The sequence below is a fragment of the Seriola dumerili genome, unplaced genomic scaffold (assembly GCF_002260705.1).
Source record: "Seriola dumerili isolate Sdu_G_001 unplaced genomic scaffold, Sdu_1.0 BDQW01000866.1, whole genome shotgun sequence".
Taxonomy (NCBI): domain Eukaryota; kingdom Metazoa; phylum Chordata; class Actinopteri; order Carangiformes; family Carangidae; genus Seriola; species Seriola dumerili.
The window spans coordinates 121,045-143,288 of NW_019175121.1; the positions used below are offsets into that span (position 1 = coordinate 121,045).

Consider the following 22,244-nt stretch of genomic DNA (forward strand, 5'->3'; position numbering starts at 1 on the left):
AACAACAATTACAGGAGGCGAGTGATTTAAATGATGAATGTAAACTGATTATAGATTAGATGAAAGCTAACAAGTCAGTGATGTCCTTATCCAGCCAAGTGGCAGCAGAGTCCCATCACCAAGCTGTCAGCTCACTGGATCAACATCAACAACAGAGGATGATAATTATTGCTTATTGATTGACCCTCTCTCTCTTTTTCTCTCTCTCTCTATCTGTTGCTTCGCCCTCAGCTGTCAGACCCAGAAGACTTGTCGTGATGTCATGGCGTCCGGCCATCTCTTCAGGACGGAGTTTAATTCTGTGTTTCCAACTCACGACCCGACGGCTTCACTGGTCTACTGTGAAACATGACCACGTGAACGGAGGGGGGTGCGACGGTAATGAAACAACGCACACACACAGAATCCACGACATTGCCACATCAGACACACAAACACTATCACCATCATCCATCGACCTGTTTTAGCATCAACAGTTTTAACCAATTGAAACTTAACTAACAAGCTGAGAGCTTATGTTGTCATCTTACTCCTTTGGTGTGTGTGTGTGTGGTTGTGTGTCTGTCTGTGTTGGTGTTGTGTGTGTGTGGTGTGTATTATGTGTGTTGGTGGTGTGGTGTGTGCGGTGATCAGAGGAGGGAGGAATGGGTCAGTGGAATTTTCTTCATAGGATGGCAGGCGTACTAGAGACGCTTTGGAATGACTCACAAGGAGAGCACTGGCTGGGTCCTGACTACACAACACACACACTCACACACAAACCACACACTCACAACTACACTCTCACACATCGACACTTTTTCAAACACACACACACAGCACACTTCACTCAACACACTCTCTCGCTCAACACACACCTCACACACACACACATACACACAGCACCACACACACTCACACACACAACTCACGGACACACCACACACACACACACACACTCACTAGAATGACACAACACATTACTCTCACACACACACTTACACACTACTCTCACACACACCAACTCCACACACACACACACAGCCTCACAGCACACTCTCTCTCACACACAAACACTCACAAACCCTACGGCACACGACACAACACACATCACACACACACTCACACACACTCACACACACCACTACGAACCACACTCACCCACTAACGATACACACCACAAGCACAACACTCACACACACTCACGACGACACACACACCACACACTTCGACACACACACTCCAGCACACACACAGCAGCACTCACAAACTCACACACACACTCACCATGCACCACACCTCACACACGACACACACTCACACACTCAACACACACACACTAACATCACACACATCTCACACAACACACACACGACATCCACACCAACCACACTTCACACACACTCTCTCCTCACACCACACACACTCACACACCTCACATATTTCACGCAACACTCACAACACGATCAGCTGATCAGTTGTCCTCTCTGCCAGCAGCCTCTGTGACATGTGAACAGTGGATGCAGGTGGATCAGGACTGCTTAACCATTGACCACTGTCTTGTTCTTCTCTCTCTCTCTCTGCCTGGTCTGTTGCCTGTCTGTCTTGCCTGTCTACTCTCTCAACGGTCTTCCAGAAGGATCTAATCCTCTGACCAGGTCTTTGGTGTTTGAGTTACTATCACGATGGCGGACTACGATAACGTGTCCACGGCGTTGTGCTCGTACGGCGACTTCTCTGCTGTCGGGACTCAGTGAACCTGAAGAGGACGTATCACGCTGACTGTGGACCAAGTACTCCTGGGACTGGCAGGTACCAGAACTGCTGCTGGACTCCAGTTTGACCAGTCCCCATCGGTGCTATGGGTCCTAACAGGTGTGCCTCGTGTCTCTCCAGGTGACTCCTCTCTCAAGCACTCTGAGATGCGGTTTCACACAAAGACGGGGACCAGGACGAGTCGGTAGAACAACTGTGCGGCTTATACCAGGGGGGCGTGTGTGGTAGCTCGTAACTGCCACACCTCCAACCTGAAACGCCAGTATCTGAGAGGAGGCCACGCCTCCTACGCTGACGGTGTGGAGTGGTCAGCTGGACCGGCTGGCAAGTCACTCACTCCGTTTCACCCGAGATGAAGGATCCGACCATGCCAAGACCAAGATCCTGAACTCGATCTTTGAACGCTAAACTGGAACTCCTAATTAAACCTGACTCAGACTCTGATCACGGACCTCATGACCAGTTTTTGAGACTAAATGTGTTTTTACAAAAAATCATGACAGTTTGTTCCTTATGGTGTTCAAAAGAATCAGATGATGGATTGATTGAGTACGATAGATGAAGGTTTCAACATAACAAGCTTTCTGAAACGCACTCTGTTGTCCCTGTTCTACAGGATCTCACTGTTTATCAACATAAATATAATGATCTTTTTTTTTTTTTATATGCTCAATTAAAACTTAAATCTAAAAATGTTTAATAAATGTTAATGAAACTGTTAAACGATGATTATGTGTCCAATAAATGTGTAATGAATCACAGACAAGGTCAGGACTTGGTTCAGGTTGCATTTTACAGTGAGATAAATGCACATCTAAACACTTTGAATACTTTTTGATGGAGCTTTATGAATACGGAGAATCATAATAGAACAAATTCAGAGAGGGTTTTTATTGACCAATGACACCTGGCATCACATTAACTATTAAATATGTGAGAACATTTTGAGAACATGTATGTTCAGTTCAATCAATCATACATTCTGTCTGAACCAGATCAGACATCAGAATCAATAATGTCCTCTATAGGTGATCATTGGGCAAGCTTGTTCATCTTCTTCTGTTCTTGTTCTTTCATATGAAAAATAATACACAAGGGAAAACAGTTCTCGTGACTCTGTTTATGAACCTAAACAGTTTCTTATACATCTGTCTGTCCTGCTGTTTTACCCTTCGTTATGAACGGATCACCTCGTCTGTCGAAGAGAGAAGCAGAGGTTTCAGAGTTTTAAATCTGTCGAAAGCGAATTTGAATTCTGAATGGGGGGCGGGACTTCCTGGTGACGCATAACGTAACAGATGTTTGGCGGCGGTGATAGACGCAGCTTAAGTGTTGAATGAATCGAAACTCCCCCCTGTGAATTCGCGGCGAAAAGTGAAAAAAATGCGACGGGTGGGAGTTTGAAGTTTAGCGCCACGAAAACAGAGATAGAGACGCACGAGGACAACAGGAGACAGCATCGAGCCTTGTCTGTCCTGTCTGTGGGGTCAGAGAACTTGGAAGGAACAGGTGGGACGTGGACCGGACAGAGGAGGTAAGAACGGTCCGCTCTGGTGAATAGTTAATTCCCGGGGTGAGGCTGTAAGTGAGGACCGGAGCTCGTCCGGTTCACCTCGCTAGAAATTAACGACAATGTTTTTCATGTTTAACGAGAACTCCATTCTTTAGCGTTAGTACCGGACAGCTACTGTGTGTGTGTGTGTGGTGTGTTGTTGTGTGTGTGTGGTGTGTGTGTGTGTGTGGTGTTGGTCTGTGTGTGTTTGTGTGTGTCTGTGTGTGTGTGGTCTGTCTGTCGTCTGTCTGTGTGTATGTGTGTCTTTTTTAACAGGTTGTGTTTTCTAGTGAATTAACTAGTAATTAACTAACACGGGTTAATTATTTGTATCAACACCACAGTTAGTCCGTTAGTTGTGGTTTTGTGACCTGGGTCAGTTTTGTGGCTGGGTAGTTAATTGGTAGTTAATGGTAGTTAATTGGTAGTTGATATGGTTCAGTTAAGTTGGATGAGAGGACACACTGAGCATGCTCCTGTCCAACAATTCCCGGCAGTTAAAGGAATGGACGTCACACCACAAACTTGTCTAATCTGACTGTCTGTCTGTTCCCTGGTCTGTCTGTCTAACTGACTGCTGTTCATGTTGAATTAACTGTCTGTCTGTCCGTCGACCCACCGTTGTCTGACTAACTGTCCTGGTCTGTGTTAACTGACTGTATGTCTGAAACTGTCTGACCAACTCTGTCTGTCTGTTCTATATACAGTCTTCTCTTCCGACTACCTTGTTCTGTCCTAATCTGTTTGTCCTATCACTGACTGCACCTGTTCCTGTCTACTGACTGAACTTAATGACTGTCTGTCTGACTAACTTGTCTTGTCTGTCCGTCTGACTGGACTTACCTGTCTATACTAAACTGACTAACCTGTCTGTCTCTTTGGCAGAGGATGTTTTGAGGACCTAGATGAAGCGTTCCTGTGGTCTGGAGCCTGAAAGTGTCTCCCGGGGGAGGGTTTATGTTCGAAGGGGGCGCGTCCTTGAGGAAGAGGAAGGGGCGGTAGTCCAGTCTGTAGTGTGGGAAAGTTTCGTCCTCTGTCATTGAGTCAGGTACGGGCTCTCTTACCTATGCAAGATATCAGAGGGTAACACACAAACTCACACTGATACACACTGTGTTTGATTGGTGGGTTGTTTTGGGACTCTCTTGTGTTTCTGTATTGGTGGACAGGTTGAGCCCCCCAGGGCAGAGCTGCTTCGTCACGTTGTGAGGACAAGCTCCAAGTTCTGGGTCCTCTGGAAAGGACAATCCACATGGGTGAGAGAGAGACAGATGGAGAAGGAGAGACAAGGCAGAAGAGAGACCGGAGAGAGAGAAGAGCAGAAAGACACAGAGAAAAGCAGAGACAGGGCGAAAGACCGGGGGGGAGAGAGAGACCCCCCCCAGGCAGGTGGGATGACACAGAGTGAGAGAGAGACGGGGCAGAAAGACGGGGGAGAGAGAGATGGGCAGAAAATCGAGAGAGAGAACAGGCAGAGACGGGGGAGAGAGAGAACTAGAAAGACACACAGAGGACAGAAAGAGACCGGGCAGAAAGACAGGGCTTGAGAGAGACATGGCAATAGAACAATCAGAGAACAGAGAGCCTGGGCAGAGAAGACGGGAGAGAAGAGAGACAGGGCAGAATAGGACGAGGGGAGAGAGACAGTGTAGATAAGTACACCAGAGAAAGAAGACGGGCAGAAAGACAGGAGAGAGTAGACAGGCAGAAAGATGGGGAGAGAGGACAGAAAGATCACACAGAGGAGAAAGAGACGGGCAGAAAGACAGAGAGAAGAGAGTATGGGCAGAAAAGACAAGGGGAGAGAGAGACAGAATAAGAACACAGAGGAAAAAAGAGACCGGGCCAGAAAGACAGAGAGAGGAGATGGGCAGAAAAGACAGGGGAAGAGAGACAGGCAGAAAAACAGTGGAACAGAAGAGAGAGAGACCCACGACAGAAGACCTACAAATAACTGTGTCTCGTCGCCAATCGATGTGTTATTGTGATGTCCCAAACTCTCAGTTTTTGTCTCGATGGAGCGCCTGTCAACGTTTACCACAATGTTTCATCAACATTTCCATGCTGGTTGCCGGGGGTGAAGAGCCTGCCATGCTGACCAATTGTGTCGGGAGGCGGAGCCAAACTCATGACGACCATCAAATCAAAACAACCAGATCTCATCTGTGGGAAGTGTGGCATCGGTGAGTGAAGACAGAGGCAGAAAGACAAGACAGATTGGGCCAGACAGGATCAGGTTCCCAGTGAAACCAGGTTCTGTGGTCCCTGAGGATCAGAACTCAATCGAGGTCTCTACGGCTACCTACTTGTCTCCCTTCATGCCAGGAGACACTGGAACCTTTCTTTTAGGGAAAGGACAAGTGGATGATGGCGTCCCACAATTCCTGTTGCAGCCCCAATTATTAAGTTTACAACAATGCAGTAATGTTTCACCATTGATATAAAACTAACATGAGCAGCTGTAAACACTGTCAACGACCCCTCGTGGACTCCATTTATGAGAATAATTCTGTTCAATGGTTGAATCTCTGTCATGTGGTGAGAGAGTGTGTTCTACTAAGGTGACTCCCTTCAGTCATCAACCTAGTCATACTTCAGGACACAGCAACAGGAAGTGAATGACATGGGACTAATCCTGTATTTAAGAGAACTCAGCTCTGGCAGACTAACCTGACCAATAAGGTAAACCGGTGAGTGACATTAATGACATAATCTCTCCCCCCTCACCCCTCTCTCCTCCTCTCTCTCTCCCCTCATCTTCAGGTTTCCAATCATGCAGTGTCATGTTCCTCCTGTGAGAGGGCAGTAGACAGTCCTCAGTCCCCTGGTTCTGTAGACCGTTGTGTCTTTCGCTCTGGCTTGTCAGGGTTACACACACTACCATGCTGATACAACTGTTACCACAACCCACACTGCTGATACACTGTAAGCACACACATCACATAATACTATTTAACAGACATATTAAGTACACACAACAAGTGATACACTGTAACAAACAGCAACACACTGATACAAACTGTAACAACACACCATAATACACTTAACACACAACTGAATACAATGTAACATTCACAACACATAAACACACTTGATAACTTGTAACAACACCACACTGATCAACTTGTATACAACACGTCACAACACACACTGATCCACTGTAAACACACACAATTGGATATCCAGCTGATACACTTAACAACGACTACAACAGCACACTGTATTCACTGTAACAACACACATCATACACATCTTTGATTTCACTGTAAAACACACATAGCACTGATCCATACTCCGTACACAATACAATACCACACTTGATACACTGTAACACATCAACACACACACTGATTCACTGTAACACAAACACAACACACTGAATGACACTTTACTGTCTATACAGCAACACTATACAGTAACACGACAACTGAATGACAACCACAACGATACACCTTCAACAGATCACACTGAACACTGGTATAATCAACAAACACACAATACACAAACTAACACGACACGCACTGAATCATCTGTAAAACTCCGGAATGGTTGTATCAACACCCCTAAATACAGGTTCCTGTTAACATAATACACATGTTAACCACGTAGATCCATGGTGGTTGTAATGGGCCTGGTTCAAGTTTGGTTTCTACCGTGTGAACAGGGTGTTTTCCAACCTGTGTCTCTGCTCTGATAGACTCAGGACTCGGAGTCTGTGGTTTCTAAAGACTTCTGGTTCTGGTCGGAACCTCTGTTCCTGGCGACTGTCAAGTTTGTATGCAAATGACTCGTGAAGCTGATTCGACATTTCCTGTTGCTGCTTCACGTTAAAAGCTTTTTCCCCCCCGCCAAACGCAGCAGGAAGCCGTTTGTTAGGTTGCAATACACTGATGTGGAGCAACAGTCCGATTACTGTGTAATGTGGTGAAGAGTTCAGATAGGTTGTACACGGTGAAGACTCACCCGCTGTCCTCACTGTCAGTGTTTTTGATCAGTAACTGAGGCAGTGTGTCAGTATGGAAACGAGAGAATGATGGTGTTGGTGATGAATATGGTTGGTGTGAATTGAGATAAAGATTTGCCAGTGTGTGAAGCTGAGCTGAAGTTTCTCAGGTTCGCTCAATTAAGTATGAACCTTAACCTTTTATCAAGTGTTGTCTTGCCTGTCCTGTCTGTCTGACGACCTGTGTGTCCTGATGACTGTTCCGTCTGTCCCTCTCCACAGAAAGGGGGCGTCTCTGCAAGCAAAGGTCCTATTAGCCAAACGCTCTGACAGCTCATGAAGCGAGTGTGATGCCCTGTATACGATGACCTGGACCTCTCTGAACTGGGACTGCCCAGCACCGGAACCACAATCAGCACAGTGTTGACTGTTAGCTGTGGGAGCGGCCTGGAGAGTAGAGAGCACCAATCAGGGACAGAACTGATTGGACAGACACTGTTGACATCATCCAGGTGTTGAGTGGTTAAATGTGTGTCTTGTGTGTGTGGTACCTGAAGTGCTGCAGTGCTTCAGATGTCAGCAGTGGTTCCATGAAGCGCTGTACCAGGTCTGCAGGAGTCCCATGATGTTTGGGACAGGTGAGTCGAGCACCGGTTTACTTGCTGCTTTTACTTTTACCTCGCTTTACCTGTTTACTGCTGTTTGCTTTAGACCCGTTTACTCCTGTTTACTCCTCTGTGGTCTCCTCCTCAGGTTCTTACCTCTTCGTTGTTGCTTCGTGTGGTAATAAAGGAATCCAGAGTAGCGTGCCGGCGTGCCTCTCTCGTGTGGTCCGATCATTGGTTCACCTGGTTTCATTGACACCGCTTCGTCAGAGCAAAAAAGAAAATACTTTTCGAGCTGGAACGAGATCCTGGCCTTCCGGTCTCCGCAAACGGAACAAATCCTACAGCTAGGGAAGGTATCTGGAATAGACTGGTACTAATAGTGTAGACTCAGGCACTAGGATTTGGACTTGGACTGAGAAATGTTACTAATGCTATCATAAGACTAGACTGTACTAATCTTAGAGACCTGCGACTCAGAGTTTAAGACTTGGACTAGAGCTGTACTAATCTGACTTGGATAAAGTAAACTTAGATTAAGCTTTGTTTGTTTTTTGTGTAGCTGTCAAGACCTCCTCAAGCAGAGAGGGGGCACAGCATCCTGGATGCTCGTGAACCAAATAAGAGCAAGTAAGACCCATATCGCGTCACCTGCATCTCACCTGCCAGATCCGTACCACCTTCATCAAAGTGACAGGTGAGTTCATTACCTTCCTTCTGTGTTCAGGTTTCTGTGTGGAAGGAGATCAAGAAAAGGAAGTGGCATCTTTCGCCTGCAGGACCAGAGTCCCTCCCAACCCCCCTCAGCCTGTTTCCTGAGCCGCACCTCGAGAATATGGGGGCGGGGCCGCCGAAAGAAAGGGGCGTGGTCAGAAACAGGTGTATATGTCTCTCTTCATTTTACTGCTGACTGTTTGGATTGTCAGGTGAGTTTTATCACCTGAGCCCATGCACCCCACTGCTTGGTGTTGTGGTTTCAGTGGTGTCAGCTGTAGAGGATGACGGAGGAAGTCAAGGTGGCTCCTAGAGACCCATTCTCTAACGTACGAACTCTTCTTTGATGCCTTTGGTTCCTGACATGTTGTGTATCAGAGGTTAATGTTTGTTTCGTTTGTAAGAAGTGGTCTTCCTGCAGCTGGACCTCCAACCACCACATGGGCCACATCTTCGACTTCACCCTGGACGAGCTGCACAGAGCCTCAAGAGGTGAGAGGAAATCCAATACTCAGATTCCACCAATAATCAATATTCAGTCGTGATCACCAGCATGCTTAAACCACTGTTCTGATTCTCCTCCTCAGTACTTCCGTAGAAGCAGTCAGTATTGAATCAGGACGTCCTATCTGAAATGCCACAACACAACACAACACAACAACACAACAACACAACACAACACAACAACAACAACAACACAACACAACACCACAACACAACACAACAACACAACAACACAACAACACAACAACACAACACAACACAACAACACAACACAACAACACAACACAACACAACACAACAACACAACACAACAACAACAACAACACAACACAACACCACACCACAACACAACACAACACAACAACACAACACAACACAACAACACAACACAACACAACACAACAACAACAACACAACACAACAACACAACACAACACAACAACACAACAACACAACACAACACAACAACAACAACACAACACAACACAACAACACAACACAACACAACACAACAACAACAACACAACAACACAACACAACAACACAACACAACACAACAACAACAACACAACACAACAACACAACACAACAACACAACACAACACAACAACAACAACACAACAACACAACACAACACAACAACACAACAACACAACACAACACAACAACAACAACACAACACAACACAACAACACAACACAACACAACAACAACAATAAGGAGGGAGTTGATTAATGATGAATTACTGATTATAGATTAGAGCTACAGTCAGTGATTCCTTATCCACCAAGTGGCAGCAGAGTCCATCACCAGCTGCAGCTCACTGTATCATCAACAACAGAGGATTGATCAATTATTGCTTATTGATTGACCCTCTCTCTCTTTTTCTCTCTCTCTCGCTCGCCCTCAGCTGTCAGACCCAGAGACTGCAGTGATGTCATGGCGTCCGGCATCTCTCAGGACGGAGTTTATTCTGTGTTTCCAACTCACGACCCCGACGGCTTCATGGTCTACTGTGACATGACCACTGACGGAGGGGGGTGGACGGTACGAACACACGCACACACACACACACACACACACACATCAGACACACAAACACACACACATCCATGACCTGTTTAGCATCAACAGTTTAACCATTGAAACTTACTAACAAGCTGAGAGCTAGTTGTCATCTTACTCCTTTGTGTGTGTGTGTGTGTGTGTGTGTGTGTGTGTGTGTGTGTGTGTGTGTGTGTGTGTGTGTGTGTGTGCAGGTGATCCAGAGGAGGGAGGATGGGTCAGTGAATTTCTTCAGAGGATGGGAGGCGTACAGAGACGGCTTTGGAATGACTACAGGAGAGCACTGGCTGGGTCTGACACACACACACACACTCACACACACACTCACACACACTCACACACACTCTCTCTCACACACACACAGTCACACACTCACACACACTCACACACACTCTCTCTCACACACACACAGTCACACACTCACACACACTCACACACACTCTCTCTCACACACACACAGTCACACACTCACACACACTCACACACACTCTCTCTCACACACACACAGTCACACACTCACACACACTCACACACACTCTCTCTCACACACACACAGTCACACACTCACACACACTCACACACACTCTCTCTCACACACACACAGTCACACACTCACACACACTCACACACACTCTCTCTCACACACACACAGTCACACACTCACACACACTCACACACACTCTCTCTCACACACACACAGTCACACACTCACACACACTCACACACACTCTCTCTCACACACACACAGTCACACACTCACACACACTCACACACACTCTCTCTCACACACACACAGTCACACACTCACACACACTCACACACACTCTCTCTCACACACACACAGTCACACACTCACACACACTCACACACACTCTCTCTCACACACACACAGTCACACACTCACACACACTCACACACACTCTCTCTCACACACACACAGTCACACACTCACACACACTCACACACACACTCACACACGATCAGCTGATCAGTTGTCCTCCTGCAGGCAGCTCTGACAGTGTGAACAGTGGAGCAGGTGGAGTCAGGACTGCTTAACATTGACCACTGTCTGTCTCTCTCTCTCTCTCTCTGCCTGTCTGTCTGCCTGTCTGTCTGCCTGTCTATCTCTCAGGTCTCCAGAGGATCTACTCTCTGACCAGGTCTGGTGGTTTTGAGTTACGTATCGACATGGCGGACTACGATAACGCCACGGCGTTTGCTCGGTACGCGGACTTCTCTGTGGGTCGGGACTCAGTGAACCCTGAAGAGGACGGGTATCCGCTGACTGTGGACCAGTACTCTGGGACTGCAGGTACCAGAACTGCTGCTGGACTCCAGTTTGACCAGTCCCATCGGTGCTATGGGTCCTAACAGGTGTGCCTCTGTCCTCTCCAGGTGACTCCCTCCTCAAGCACTCTGGGATGCGGTTCACAACCAAAGACCGGGACCAGGACCAGTCGGAGAACAACTGTGCGGCTTACTACCAGGGGGCGTGGTGGTACCGTAACTGCCACACCTCCAACCTGAACGGCCAGTATCTGAGAGGAGGCCACGCCTCCTACGCTGACGGTGTGGAGTGGTCCAGCTGGACCGGCTGGCAGTACTCACTCCGTTTCACCGAGATGAAGATCCGACCCAATGCCAGACCAGAATCCTGAACTCTGATCTTTGACCTAAACTGGACTCCTGATTAAACCTGACCTCAGACCTCTGATCACGGACCTCTGACCAGTTTTGAACTAAATGTGTTTTACAAAATATGACAGTTTGTTCTTATGGTTCAAAGAATCAGATGATGATGATGAGGTAGAGATGAAGGTTTCAACATTAAACAGCTTCTGAAGCAACGCCCCCTCTGTTGTCCCTGTTTCTACAGGATCTCACTGTTTATCAACATAAGATATAAGATCTTTCTTTTTTTACTCAAAAACTTAAATCTAATAAATGTTTAATAAATGTTTAATAAATGTTAACGAATGATATTTCAATAAATGTGTAATGAATCACAGACAGCTCCAGGAACTTGGTTCAGGTTAATTTTACAGTGAATAAATCACATCTAAACACTTTGAATACTTTTTGATGGAGACGTTTATGAATAGGAGAAACATATAGAACAAATTCAGAGGGTTTATTGACAATGACACTGGGCATCACATTAACTATTAAATAATGTGAGAACATTTGAGAACATGTAGTTCAGTTCAACAATCAACATTGTCTGACCAGATCAGATCAGATCAATAGTCTCTAATCAGGTGATATCTGGGCAGCTGTTCATCTTCTTCTTCTTTTCTTTCATATGAAAATAAATACACAAGGAAACAGTTCTCTGACTCTGTTTATAAACCTAAACCAGTTTCTATACATCTGTCTGTCTGTCTGTTTACCTGTCAGTTATAACGATCACCTCCTGTCAGAGAAGAAGACAGAGTTTCAGAGTTTAAAATCTGTCGAAAGCGAATGAAGTTCTGAATGGGGCGGGACTTCCTGGTGACGCATAACGACGATGTTGGCGGCGGTGATGACGCAGCTTATGTAAATGATGAAAACCTCCCCCTGTGATTCGCGGGAAAAGTGAAAAAATGGCGACGGTGGGAGTTTGAAGTTTAGCGCCACGAAACAGAGATAGAGACGCCGAGGACACAGAGACACATCGCGCCTGTCTGTCTGTCTGTGGGTCAGAGAACTGGAGGACAGGTGGGACGTGGACCGGATCAGAGGAGGTAAGACGGTCCGCTCTGGTGATAGTTATCCCCGGGTGAGGCTGTATGAGGACCCGGAGCTCCGTCCGGTTCACCGCAGATTAACGACATGTTTTCATGTTAACGGCAGAACTCCATTCTTAGCGTTAGTTACCGGACAGCTAACTGTGTGTGTGTGTGTGTGTGTGTGTGTGTGTGTGTGTGTGTGTGTGTGTGTGTGTGTGTGTGTGTGTGTGTGTGTCTGTGTGTGTTTGTGTGTGTCTGTGTGTGTGTGTCTGTCTGTCTGTCTGTCTGTGTGTATGTGTGTTTTTTACAGGTTGTGTTTTCAGTGAATTAACTAGTAATAACTAACACGGGTTAATTATTTGCTCATCACCACAGTTAGTCCGTTAGTTGACTGGTTGTGACCTGGGTCAGTTTGTGGTTGGGTAGTTAATGGTAGTTAATGGTAGTTAATGGTAGTTAATGGTAGTTAAGTGATGAGAGGACACACTGAGCATGCTCCTGTCAAAATCCCCCGGACAGTAAAGGAATGACTCACAGCCACAACTTGTCTAACTGACTGTCTGTCTGTTCACCTGTCTGTCTGACTAACTGACTGTCTGTCTGTCTGATTAACTGTCTGTCTGTCCGTCTGACCACCTGTCTGTCTGACTAACTGTCTGTCTGTTTAACTGACTGTATGTCTGACTAACTGTCTGACCACCTGTCTGTCTTTCTAACAGTCTATCTCTCCGACTACCTGTCTGTCTAACTGTTTGTCTATCACTGACCACCTGTCTGTCTATCTGACTGACTTAATGACTGTCTGTCTGACTAACTGTCTGTCTGTCTGTCTGACTGACTACCTGTCTAACTAACTGACTACCTGTCTGTCTCTTTGCAGGATGTTTGAGGACCTAGATGAAGCGTTCTGTGGTCTGGAGCCTGAAGTGTCTCCCGGGGGAGGGTTATGTCGAAGGGGGCGCGTCCTTGAGGAAGAGGAAGGGGCGGAGTCCAGTCTGAGTGTGGGACAGTTCGTCCTCTGTCATTGGTCAGACGGGCTCTACTACCTGGGCAAGATACAGAGGGTAACACACAAAACTCACACTGAAATACACACTGTGTTTTGATTGGTGGTTGTTTTGACTCTCTGTGTTCTGATTGGTGGACAGGTGAGCCCCCCCAGGCAGAGCTGCTTCGTCACGTTTGAGGACAACTCCAAGTTCTGGGTCCTCTGGAAGGACATCCAACATGGTGAGAGAGAGACAGATGGAGAAGGAGAGACAGGCAGAAAGACAGGGAGAGAGAGACAGACAGAAAGACACAGAGAAAGAGAGACAGGGCGAAAGACAGGGGGGGAGAGAGAGACAGGCAGTGAGACACAGAGTGAGAGAGAGACGGGCAGAAAGACGGGGGAGAGAGAGATGGGCAGAAAATCAGAGAGAGACAGGCAGAAAGACGGGGAGAGAGAGACAGCTAGAAAGACACACAGAGGAAGAAAGAGACGGGCAGAAAGACAGGGTGAGAGAGACAGGCAAAGACACAGAGAAAGAGAGCTGGGCAGAAAGACGGGGAGAGAGAGAGACAGGCAGAAAGACGAGGGGAGAGAGACAGGTAGAAAGACACAGAGGAAGAAAGAGACGGGCAGAAAGACAGAGAGAGAGAGACAGGCAGAAAGATGGGGAGAGAGACAGAAAGACACACAGAGGAAGAAAGAGACGGGCAGAAAGACAGAGAGAGAGAGATGGGCAGAAAGACAGGGGGAGAGAGAGACAGGCAGACACACAGTGAGACAGAGAGACGGGCAGAGAGACAGAGAGAGAGAGATGGGCAGAAAGACAGGGGGAGAGAGAGACAGGCAGAAAAACAGTGAGACAGAGAGAGAGAGACAGACAGAAAGACCTAAAATAACTGTGTCTCACCATCATGTTGTCTTTTGTCTGTCTCACTCTCTTTGCTCTCCCTGTCAATCACAATGTTTCATCCAATCATGTTCCAGCTGGTGTGCCGGGGGAGGAGCCTCGCTGCTCCATGTGTCGGGAGGCGGAGCCAAACCATGACGACCAATCAAATCAAAACAACCAGATCCTCATCTGTGGGAAGTGTGGCATCGGTGAGTGAGACAGGCAGAAAGACAGACAGATGGGCAGACAGACAGGTTCCAGTGAAACCAGGTCTGTGGTCCCTGGAGGATCAGAACTCATCGAGGTCTCTACCGGCTTCCTACCTTGTCTCCTTCATCCCAGGAGACACTGGACCTTCTTTTAGGAAAGGACAGTGGATGATGGCGTCCCACAATTCCTTGCAGCAATTAAAGTTACACATCAGTATAGTTTCACATTGATATAAAACTAACAGAGCAGCTGTAAACACTGTCAACACCCTGGACTCATTTATAGAATAATTCTTTCAATGGTTGAACTCTGTCATGTGGTGAGGAGATGTGTCTACTAAAGTGACTCCCTTCAGTCATCAACCAGTCAGACTTCAGGACCAGGAAACAGGAAGTGATGACATGGGACTAATCTCTGTATTTAAGACTCAGCTCTGCAGAACTATGACCAATAAGGTAAAACCGGTGAGTGACATTAATGACATAATCTCTCTCCCCCACCCCCTCTCTCTCCTCCTCTCTCCCCCTCTCTCTCTCAGGTTTCCATCAGCAGTGTCATGTTCCTCCTGTAGAGGGCAGTAACAGTCTCAGTCCCTGGTTCTGTAGACGTTGTGTCTTCGCTCTGGCTGTCAGGGTAACAACACACATGCTGATACACTGTAACAACACACACGCTGATACACTGTAACAACACACACACACACACTAATACACTTTAACAACAGACACACACTGATACACTGTAACAACACACACACACTGATACACTGTAACAACACACACACACACTGATACACTGTAACAACACACACTAATACACTTTAACAACACACACACACTGATACACTGTAACAACACACACACTGATTCACTGTAACAACACACACACACACACTGATTCACTGTAACAACACACACACACACACTGATACACTTTAACAACACACACACGCACACTGATTCACTGTAACAACACACACGCTGATACACTAACAACATACACACACACACTGATTCACTGGAACAACACACACACTAATACACTGTAACAACACACACACTGATATACTGTAACAACACACACACTGATACACTGTAACAACACACACACTGATACATTGTAACAACACACACACTGATACACTTTAACAACACACACACGCACACTGATACACTGTAACAACACACACACTGATACATTGTAACAACACACACACTGATACACTTTAACAACACACACTGTATCAACACACACACACACACACACACACACACACACACACGTAACCAGAGTCAATAATGGTGTTGTTGAATGGGCCTGGTTCAGTTTGGTTTCTACCTGTGAACAGGTGTTTCCACCTGTGTCTCTGCTCTGATAGACTCAGACTCGGAGTCTGTGGTTTTCTAACAGACTCTGGTTCTGGTCTGGACTCTGTTTCCTGGCGACTGTCAGTTGTATCGAAACTCTTGAAGCTGATTCGACATTTCCTGTTGCTGCTTCACGTTAAAAGCTTTTTCCCGCCAAAGCAGCAGGAAGCCGTTTGAGTTCAAACACTGATGTGAGCACAGTCGATATCTGTGTAATGTGGTGAAGAGTCAGATAGGTTGTACACGTGAAGACTCACCCCTGTCCTCCTGCAGTGTTATTGATCAAGTAACTGAGCAGTGTGTCAGTGGAAACAGAGAGATGATGGTGTTGGTGATGATGATGGTGGTGATGATGAGATAAAGATTTGCAGTGTGTGGAGCTGAGCTGAAGTTTCTCAGGGTTCAGCTCAATTAGTATGAACCTTAAGCCTTTATCAGTGTTCTGCCTGTCTGTCTGTCTGACGACCTGTGTGTCTGATGACCTGTCCGTCTGTCCTCCCACAGAAAGGGGGCGCTCTGAAGAAAGGTCCTATAGCCAAAGCTCTGACAGCCATGAAGCAGGTGTTGCTGTACGACCTGGACTCTCTGGACTGGGACTCCCAGCACCGGACCAATCAGCAGCAGTGTTACTGTTACTGTGGAGGCCCTGGAGAGTAAGAGCGACCAATCAGGGACAGACTGATTGACACACTGTGACATCATCCAGGTGTTGAGTGTTAATGTGTGTCTGTGTGTAGGTGGTACCTGAAGATGCTGCAGTGCTTCAGATGTCAGCAGTGGTTCCATGAAGCCTGTACCCAGTGTCTGCAGGAGTCCATGATGTTTGGAGACAGGTGAGTCAGCACCGGTTTACTGCTGTTTACTTTACCTGTTTACCTGTTTACTGCTGTTTGCTTTACCCGTTTACTCCTGTTTACTCCTCTGTGGTCTCCTCCTCAGGTTCTACCTCTTCTTGTGCTCGGTGTGTAATAAAGGATCAGAGTACGTCCGGCGTCTCTCTCTCAGGTGGGTCGATCTGGTTCACCTGGTTCTCTACAACCTGTCGGTCAGCAGCAAAAAGAAATACTTCGAGCTGGACGAGATCCTGGCCTTCGTCTCCGCAAACTGGGAACATCTACAGCTAGGGAAGGTATCTGGACTAGACTGTACTAAATTAGACCAGGACTAGATTGGACTTGGACTAGAATGTACTAATCTATCATAGACTAGACTGTACTAATCTAGACCTGGACTAGATTAGACTTGGACTAGACTGTACTAATCTAGACTTGGACTAAAGTAAACTTAGATTAAGCTTTGTTTGTTTTTTGTGTAGCTGTCAAACACTCCTCCAGCAGAGAGGGGGCAGCATCTCCTGGATGCTCTGAACAAATACAAGAGCAAGTAAGACCCATCACTCACCTGCACTCACCTGCAGTCCGTACACCTTCATCAGTACCAGGTGAGTTCATTACCTTCCTCTGTGTTCAGGTTTCTGTGTGGGAAGGAGATCAAGAAGAGGAAGTGCATCTTTCGCCTGAGGACCAGAGTCCCTCCCAACCCCCCCTCCAAGCTGTTCCCTGAGCGCACTCAGAATGATGGGGGGCGGGGCCGAAAGAAGGGCGTGGTCAGAAACAGGTAATTCTCCTCATTTACCTGCTGACTGTTTGATTGTCAGGTGAGTTTATCACCTGAGCCCATGCACCAACCTGCTGTGTTTGTGTGTTCAGTGTGTCAGCTGAGAGGAAGAGGAGGAAGTCCAAGTGGCTCCTAGAGGACGCCATTCCTAACGTACGACTCTTCTTCTATGCCTCTTGTTTCCTGACATGTTGTCGTATCAGAGGTTAATGTTTGTTCTGTTTGTAGAATGAGTACTCCTGCAGCTGGACCTCCAACCACCACATGGCCAACATCTTCGACTTCACCCTGGACGAGCTGCAGAGCCTCAAGAGGTGAGAGGATCAATACTCCAGATCCACCAATAATCAATATTCAGCTGATCAGCATGTTAACCACTGTCTGATTCTCCTCCTCAGTACTTCCAGTAGAACAGTCAGTATTGATCAGGACTCCACTGATGCCTCCACCTCAGGTTCTGCCACGACCAGTGCCTCCTACCACTTCAGGTAACTAGCAGCCAACTAACCCCTCCTCCTCAGCTGTGACATCATCATGATCATTTCCTGTTTACACTGAACTTTGTTTCCTCAGCCACGTTAAATCAAAACGCTAAGACTAATACTAACTAATACTAATACTATTACTAACTAATACTATTACTAACTAATACTAATACTAGCTGATACCAATACTAACTGATATTAACTAATACTAATACTAACTGATTCTAATGCTATCTGATACTAATACTAACTAATACTAATACTAACTGATACTAATACTAACTGCTATTGATACTAATATTAGCTAATACCAATAATAACTGATACTAATGAACCTTACTGACCAAGCCTCCTCATGATGCTTAGTAGTCCTTTTGACCTCTGACCTCTTTGTCCTCAGGAGGAGGGTGGGCAGCAGGAAGAGGAAGTTACCTAGCAACAGCTATAGCCAGTGGGCCAATCGCAGCGAGGCAGGGGAGGAGCTTGGTGGGGAGGAGCTTTCTGGGATCCTGGAGGACCAAGAAGCTACTAACCACACTCACCTGTCATCAGACTCCTCCCACTTCCTTTCTGACCCCTCCCAGCTCCCTTCTGACTCCTCCCACCTCCACTCCTCCATCTCCTCGTATTTCGGAGTGGCGGGCAGACTGACCAATGGTGAGAGGTACCAGGTGTTGGCTCGACGCATCACTCCTCAGGGGACGGTCCAGTACCTGCTGGAGTGGGAGGGAACAACACCATATTAGGACACTGGCAGAGAAACAGCTTTGATTCCTTTTCCTCCATTCACTCCACTCAGAGCTCAGTCTCCTTGAAAGTAGTGCACCTGACTGATCACCTGAGCTGATATTCATGTTACTTGGGCCATGTTGATTATTTTAAATACCAACAACCATAAAAGTTATTTAACATTTTATTTTATTTTCATAAAAATGAATTTAAACACATTGAAATTAACTTCCTGTTTTCAGCCCAGTCAGCCTCAGTCCCAACAAATCCTGTTCTATACATGTCTGTCCAAACCTCAATCAGGTCCCCTCAAACGTCCGTCACACTTCAAACCTCCATCACACCTATGTCCCCTTAAACCTCCGTCAGGTGGTTTTCAGGTGAGTTTGGAGGAATCCGGTTTCAAAGCTGATCATGATCCTGTAAAAACAGTATTTAGTGAAAGCAAACAAAATGTTGAACTACAGCCAAAGACCACACACACACACTCACTCTTACACACACACACACACACACACACACACTCACACACTCACTCACTCTTACACACACACACTCACTCACTCACTCTTACACACACACACTCACTCACTCACTCTTACACACACACACACACACTCACTCACTCACTCTTACACACACACACACACACACACACAAACTCACTCACTCACTCACTCTTACACACACACACTCACTCACTCACTCTTACACACACACACTCACTCACTCACTCTCACACACACACACACACACTCACTCACTCTCTCTTACACACACACACACACACACACACACACTCACTCAGTAGTGTTATATGAACATGTAGTGTTCAGGTCAAGTTTCTTCTCCTTTGTCTCTGGTTGTTAAACAGTCAGAGGCGCCTGTAGTTTCCTGTAGCACCCCCAGCTGTCAAACAGCTTGCTGCCTTACCTGTCCGCACCCATGAGTTACACCTGTCCTCACTGCTGAACATACAGCACTTCACTTAAAGCAGGGTCAACATCTGGAATGGCAGAGCAGCAGCTGATCTGAGTCGTTGTACCTGTGAAGAAATAATAACCCTCTGAGGTCTCAGGGTATTTTCTCCATGTTTAAATCTTTTCTTAAATTCACCTTTTTAAAAGGTACTTGCATGACATAACATAACACCCAAGTGTTTTATATCGCAATGTTCGGAACAATCTCAGCTCTTGTTATAATGAGGCCCCTTTTGTCACAGAGCACCGTGTATCTGTGTAAACAGATCATTAGCCTGATGTTTGAAATTCTTCAAATCTCTCAAACCTTAACTAATGTGGATGAATTGTTTTGGTGCTTGAAATGGGTTCACCAAAGTTCCCAAAAACAGCACAATATATAATTAAAATAGTAGATTCTTGTATAATAATTGCCTAAAATGAACCAAATGCTTATTGGCCTTCCAGCTGCAACAGTGAGTCACATGAACTTGCAAGAATATGAACTGGAGATTGGAGAGTCTCCAAATTCAAACAGCATTCAAACCAAATTTCTGTGCTGTATTATTGTAAAGAAATTAATAGAAACATCTTGAAGATCTCCGAGGGTTAAAGACAGAGCTGTGATAAAAATAATGAGTCCAGATCAGTCCAGTCCTGGTCTGAGGTCGGTCATCCCTGAGACCGAGGACTGAATCCAGTCTGAGTTCTGAACTCGATCTGAGGTTAATGACAGCAGGTCCGTCCCACTTCATGTCAACCACCCAGACTCATCACAAGTGACAAAATTACACATTTTATTTATTCAGTTTTATTTAAATTTCATCTGACTATCAAGTAAAGGCTGAAAACATTTGGACTAAAACATGAAATTCAATGTGTCGGATCATGAAACCTGCAGATTCAGACCTCAGGACAAACCTACCACCTCATTTACATCAGCTAATGTGTGCGCCGTGTGTGTGACCTCTGACCTTTGACCAAGACCAGAACCTCTTCACAGGGACATCAGATAAAATCTGCTGCCGCGACTGACAAACAAAAACTACAAATCCCAGTGGGGTTGATTTCCCAGAGTTCAGTGTTCACCTTCAGAGTATTGATCTTCTTCTTCTTGCACTATCGTTCAGTATCTATGCAAACATCAGATTTCACCTTCAAACTGATAATCAATCACCGGCATTGATCAGGATAAATAATTATTGTTCCATGTTAATGTTCACTTCTGTTTGTTTTGACATCAGAGGTTAGCTTGAAGCTAACACAGCCCATTGGTTTGAATGAGGAATACTAATAGTGCTAACAGTCTCTGAGACGTTAAACTGTCACTCTGTCACTTTAAACCTGCAGCTCCTCCTTGCTGCCATGGTAACCACGCTCCCCTCCCATTGGCCCGTTGGACGGTTGTTTTGATCATGTGACTGTTTGTATTTTTGTCTTTTTTCTGTTGAACTGACCAATCAGCTGCCAGCTTTCTCTGGAATAAAAAAACTGATGTTTGACCTTTGACCTCCCTGTCTCCGTGTGTGTGTGCACGCGCGCATGTGTGTGTGTGTGTAGCAGTGAGAGTTCGATAGTTAATCTGTTAATACAATTAAGGTGTTAAACGACACATGAAGAACAAAACACATGAACAGTCAGACAGTTCAGGTGTTCAGGTTCTGTGTGGTTGTCCTGTGGATCCTGTCACACAGACAGGTGTCAGACGGACATGTAAACTGTCTGATACACAGCTGAAGAGGCAAACTGCAGCTTCTGTAAGTGTTACTTTGTGTGTCTCTGTCTCTGAATTTACCTGTCTGTCTGTCCACCTGTAGCCTGCCTGTGTTTGTCTGTATACCTGTTTTCCTGTCTGTCTGTGTCTTTACCTGTGGATACCTGTCTTCATGTCTCTTTGTTCACTTCCTCTTTACCTGTCTCTCCATCTCTGTGGACCTGTCTGCCTGCCTCTGGTGTGTAGTTTTAGAGACAAACAGGTGAGTGATCTCAGCCTGTAGATTTCCCAGAATGCTGCACTCTACTCTATCTGCTCTATAAAGGACCCTGTCACCATGGAGGACCTGGTGAAACACCTGTCCAGGTGTCAACACCTGGGATGGATGAATGTAATTGGTGAGTTGATGATTGACAGGTGGGACAGACAGAGCC

General features: G+C 46.2%; 2 protein-coding genes across 2 annotated transcripts in view; both read left to right on the plus strand.

Moving 5' to 3' along the window:
* The window catches only part of LOC111237450 (fibrinogen C domain-containing protein 1-like), a 17,229-nt gene extending 5,286 nt beyond the window's left edge, over nt 1-11,943 (plus strand). The window contains exons 6-9 of the mRNA XM_022766551.1: nt 9,984-10,120; nt 10,333-10,429; nt 11,271-11,450; nt 11,534-11,943. Of these exons, the coding sequence (XP_022622272.1) occupies nt 9,984-10,120; nt 10,333-10,429; nt 11,271-11,450; nt 11,534-11,796 (677 nt within the window). The 3' untranslated portion in view covers nt 11,797-11,943. The remainder of the gene's footprint in view (nt 1-9,983; nt 10,121-10,332; nt 10,430-11,270; nt 11,451-11,533) is intronic.
* An 817-nt stretch (nt 11,944-12,760) lies between these two features.
* phf19 (PHD finger protein 19) lies at nt 12,761-19,609 on the plus strand. Its single transcript, XM_022766544.1, has 14 exons — nt 12,761-12,864; nt 13,730-13,913; nt 13,998-14,079; nt 14,825-14,938; nt 15,478-15,572; nt 16,811-16,959; nt 17,044-17,139; nt 17,246-17,435; nt 17,622-17,689; nt 17,777-17,923; nt 18,016-18,076; nt 18,152-18,237; nt 18,322-18,411; nt 18,809-19,609. The coding sequence occupies exons 2-14, from the start codon at nt 13,731-13,733 to the stop codon at nt 19,152-19,154; spliced, it is 1,707 nt and encodes a 568-aa protein (XP_022622265.1). The 5' UTR covers nt 12,761-12,864; nt 13,730; the 3' UTR covers nt 19,155-19,609.
* The last annotated feature ends 2,635 nt before the right edge of the window (nt 19,610-22,244 follow it).

What these genes read in the sequence shown, in the direction of transcription:
- phf19 (XM_022766544.1), top strand. Translation starts at nt 13,731, where the DNA reads ATGTTTGAGGACCTAGATGAAGCGTTCTGTGGTCTGGAGCCTGAAGTG. An exon ending in TCTTCGCTCTGGCTGTCAGG is followed by an intron (nt 15,573 to 16,810) that starts GTAACAACACAC and finishes GTCCTCCCACAG; the next exon opens with AAAGGGGGCGCTCTGAAGAA. An exon ending in AGTGCCTCCTACCACTTCAG is followed by an intron (nt 18,412 to 18,808) that starts GTAACTAGCAGC and finishes CTTTGTCCTCAG; the next exon opens with GAGGAGGGTGGGCAGCAGGA.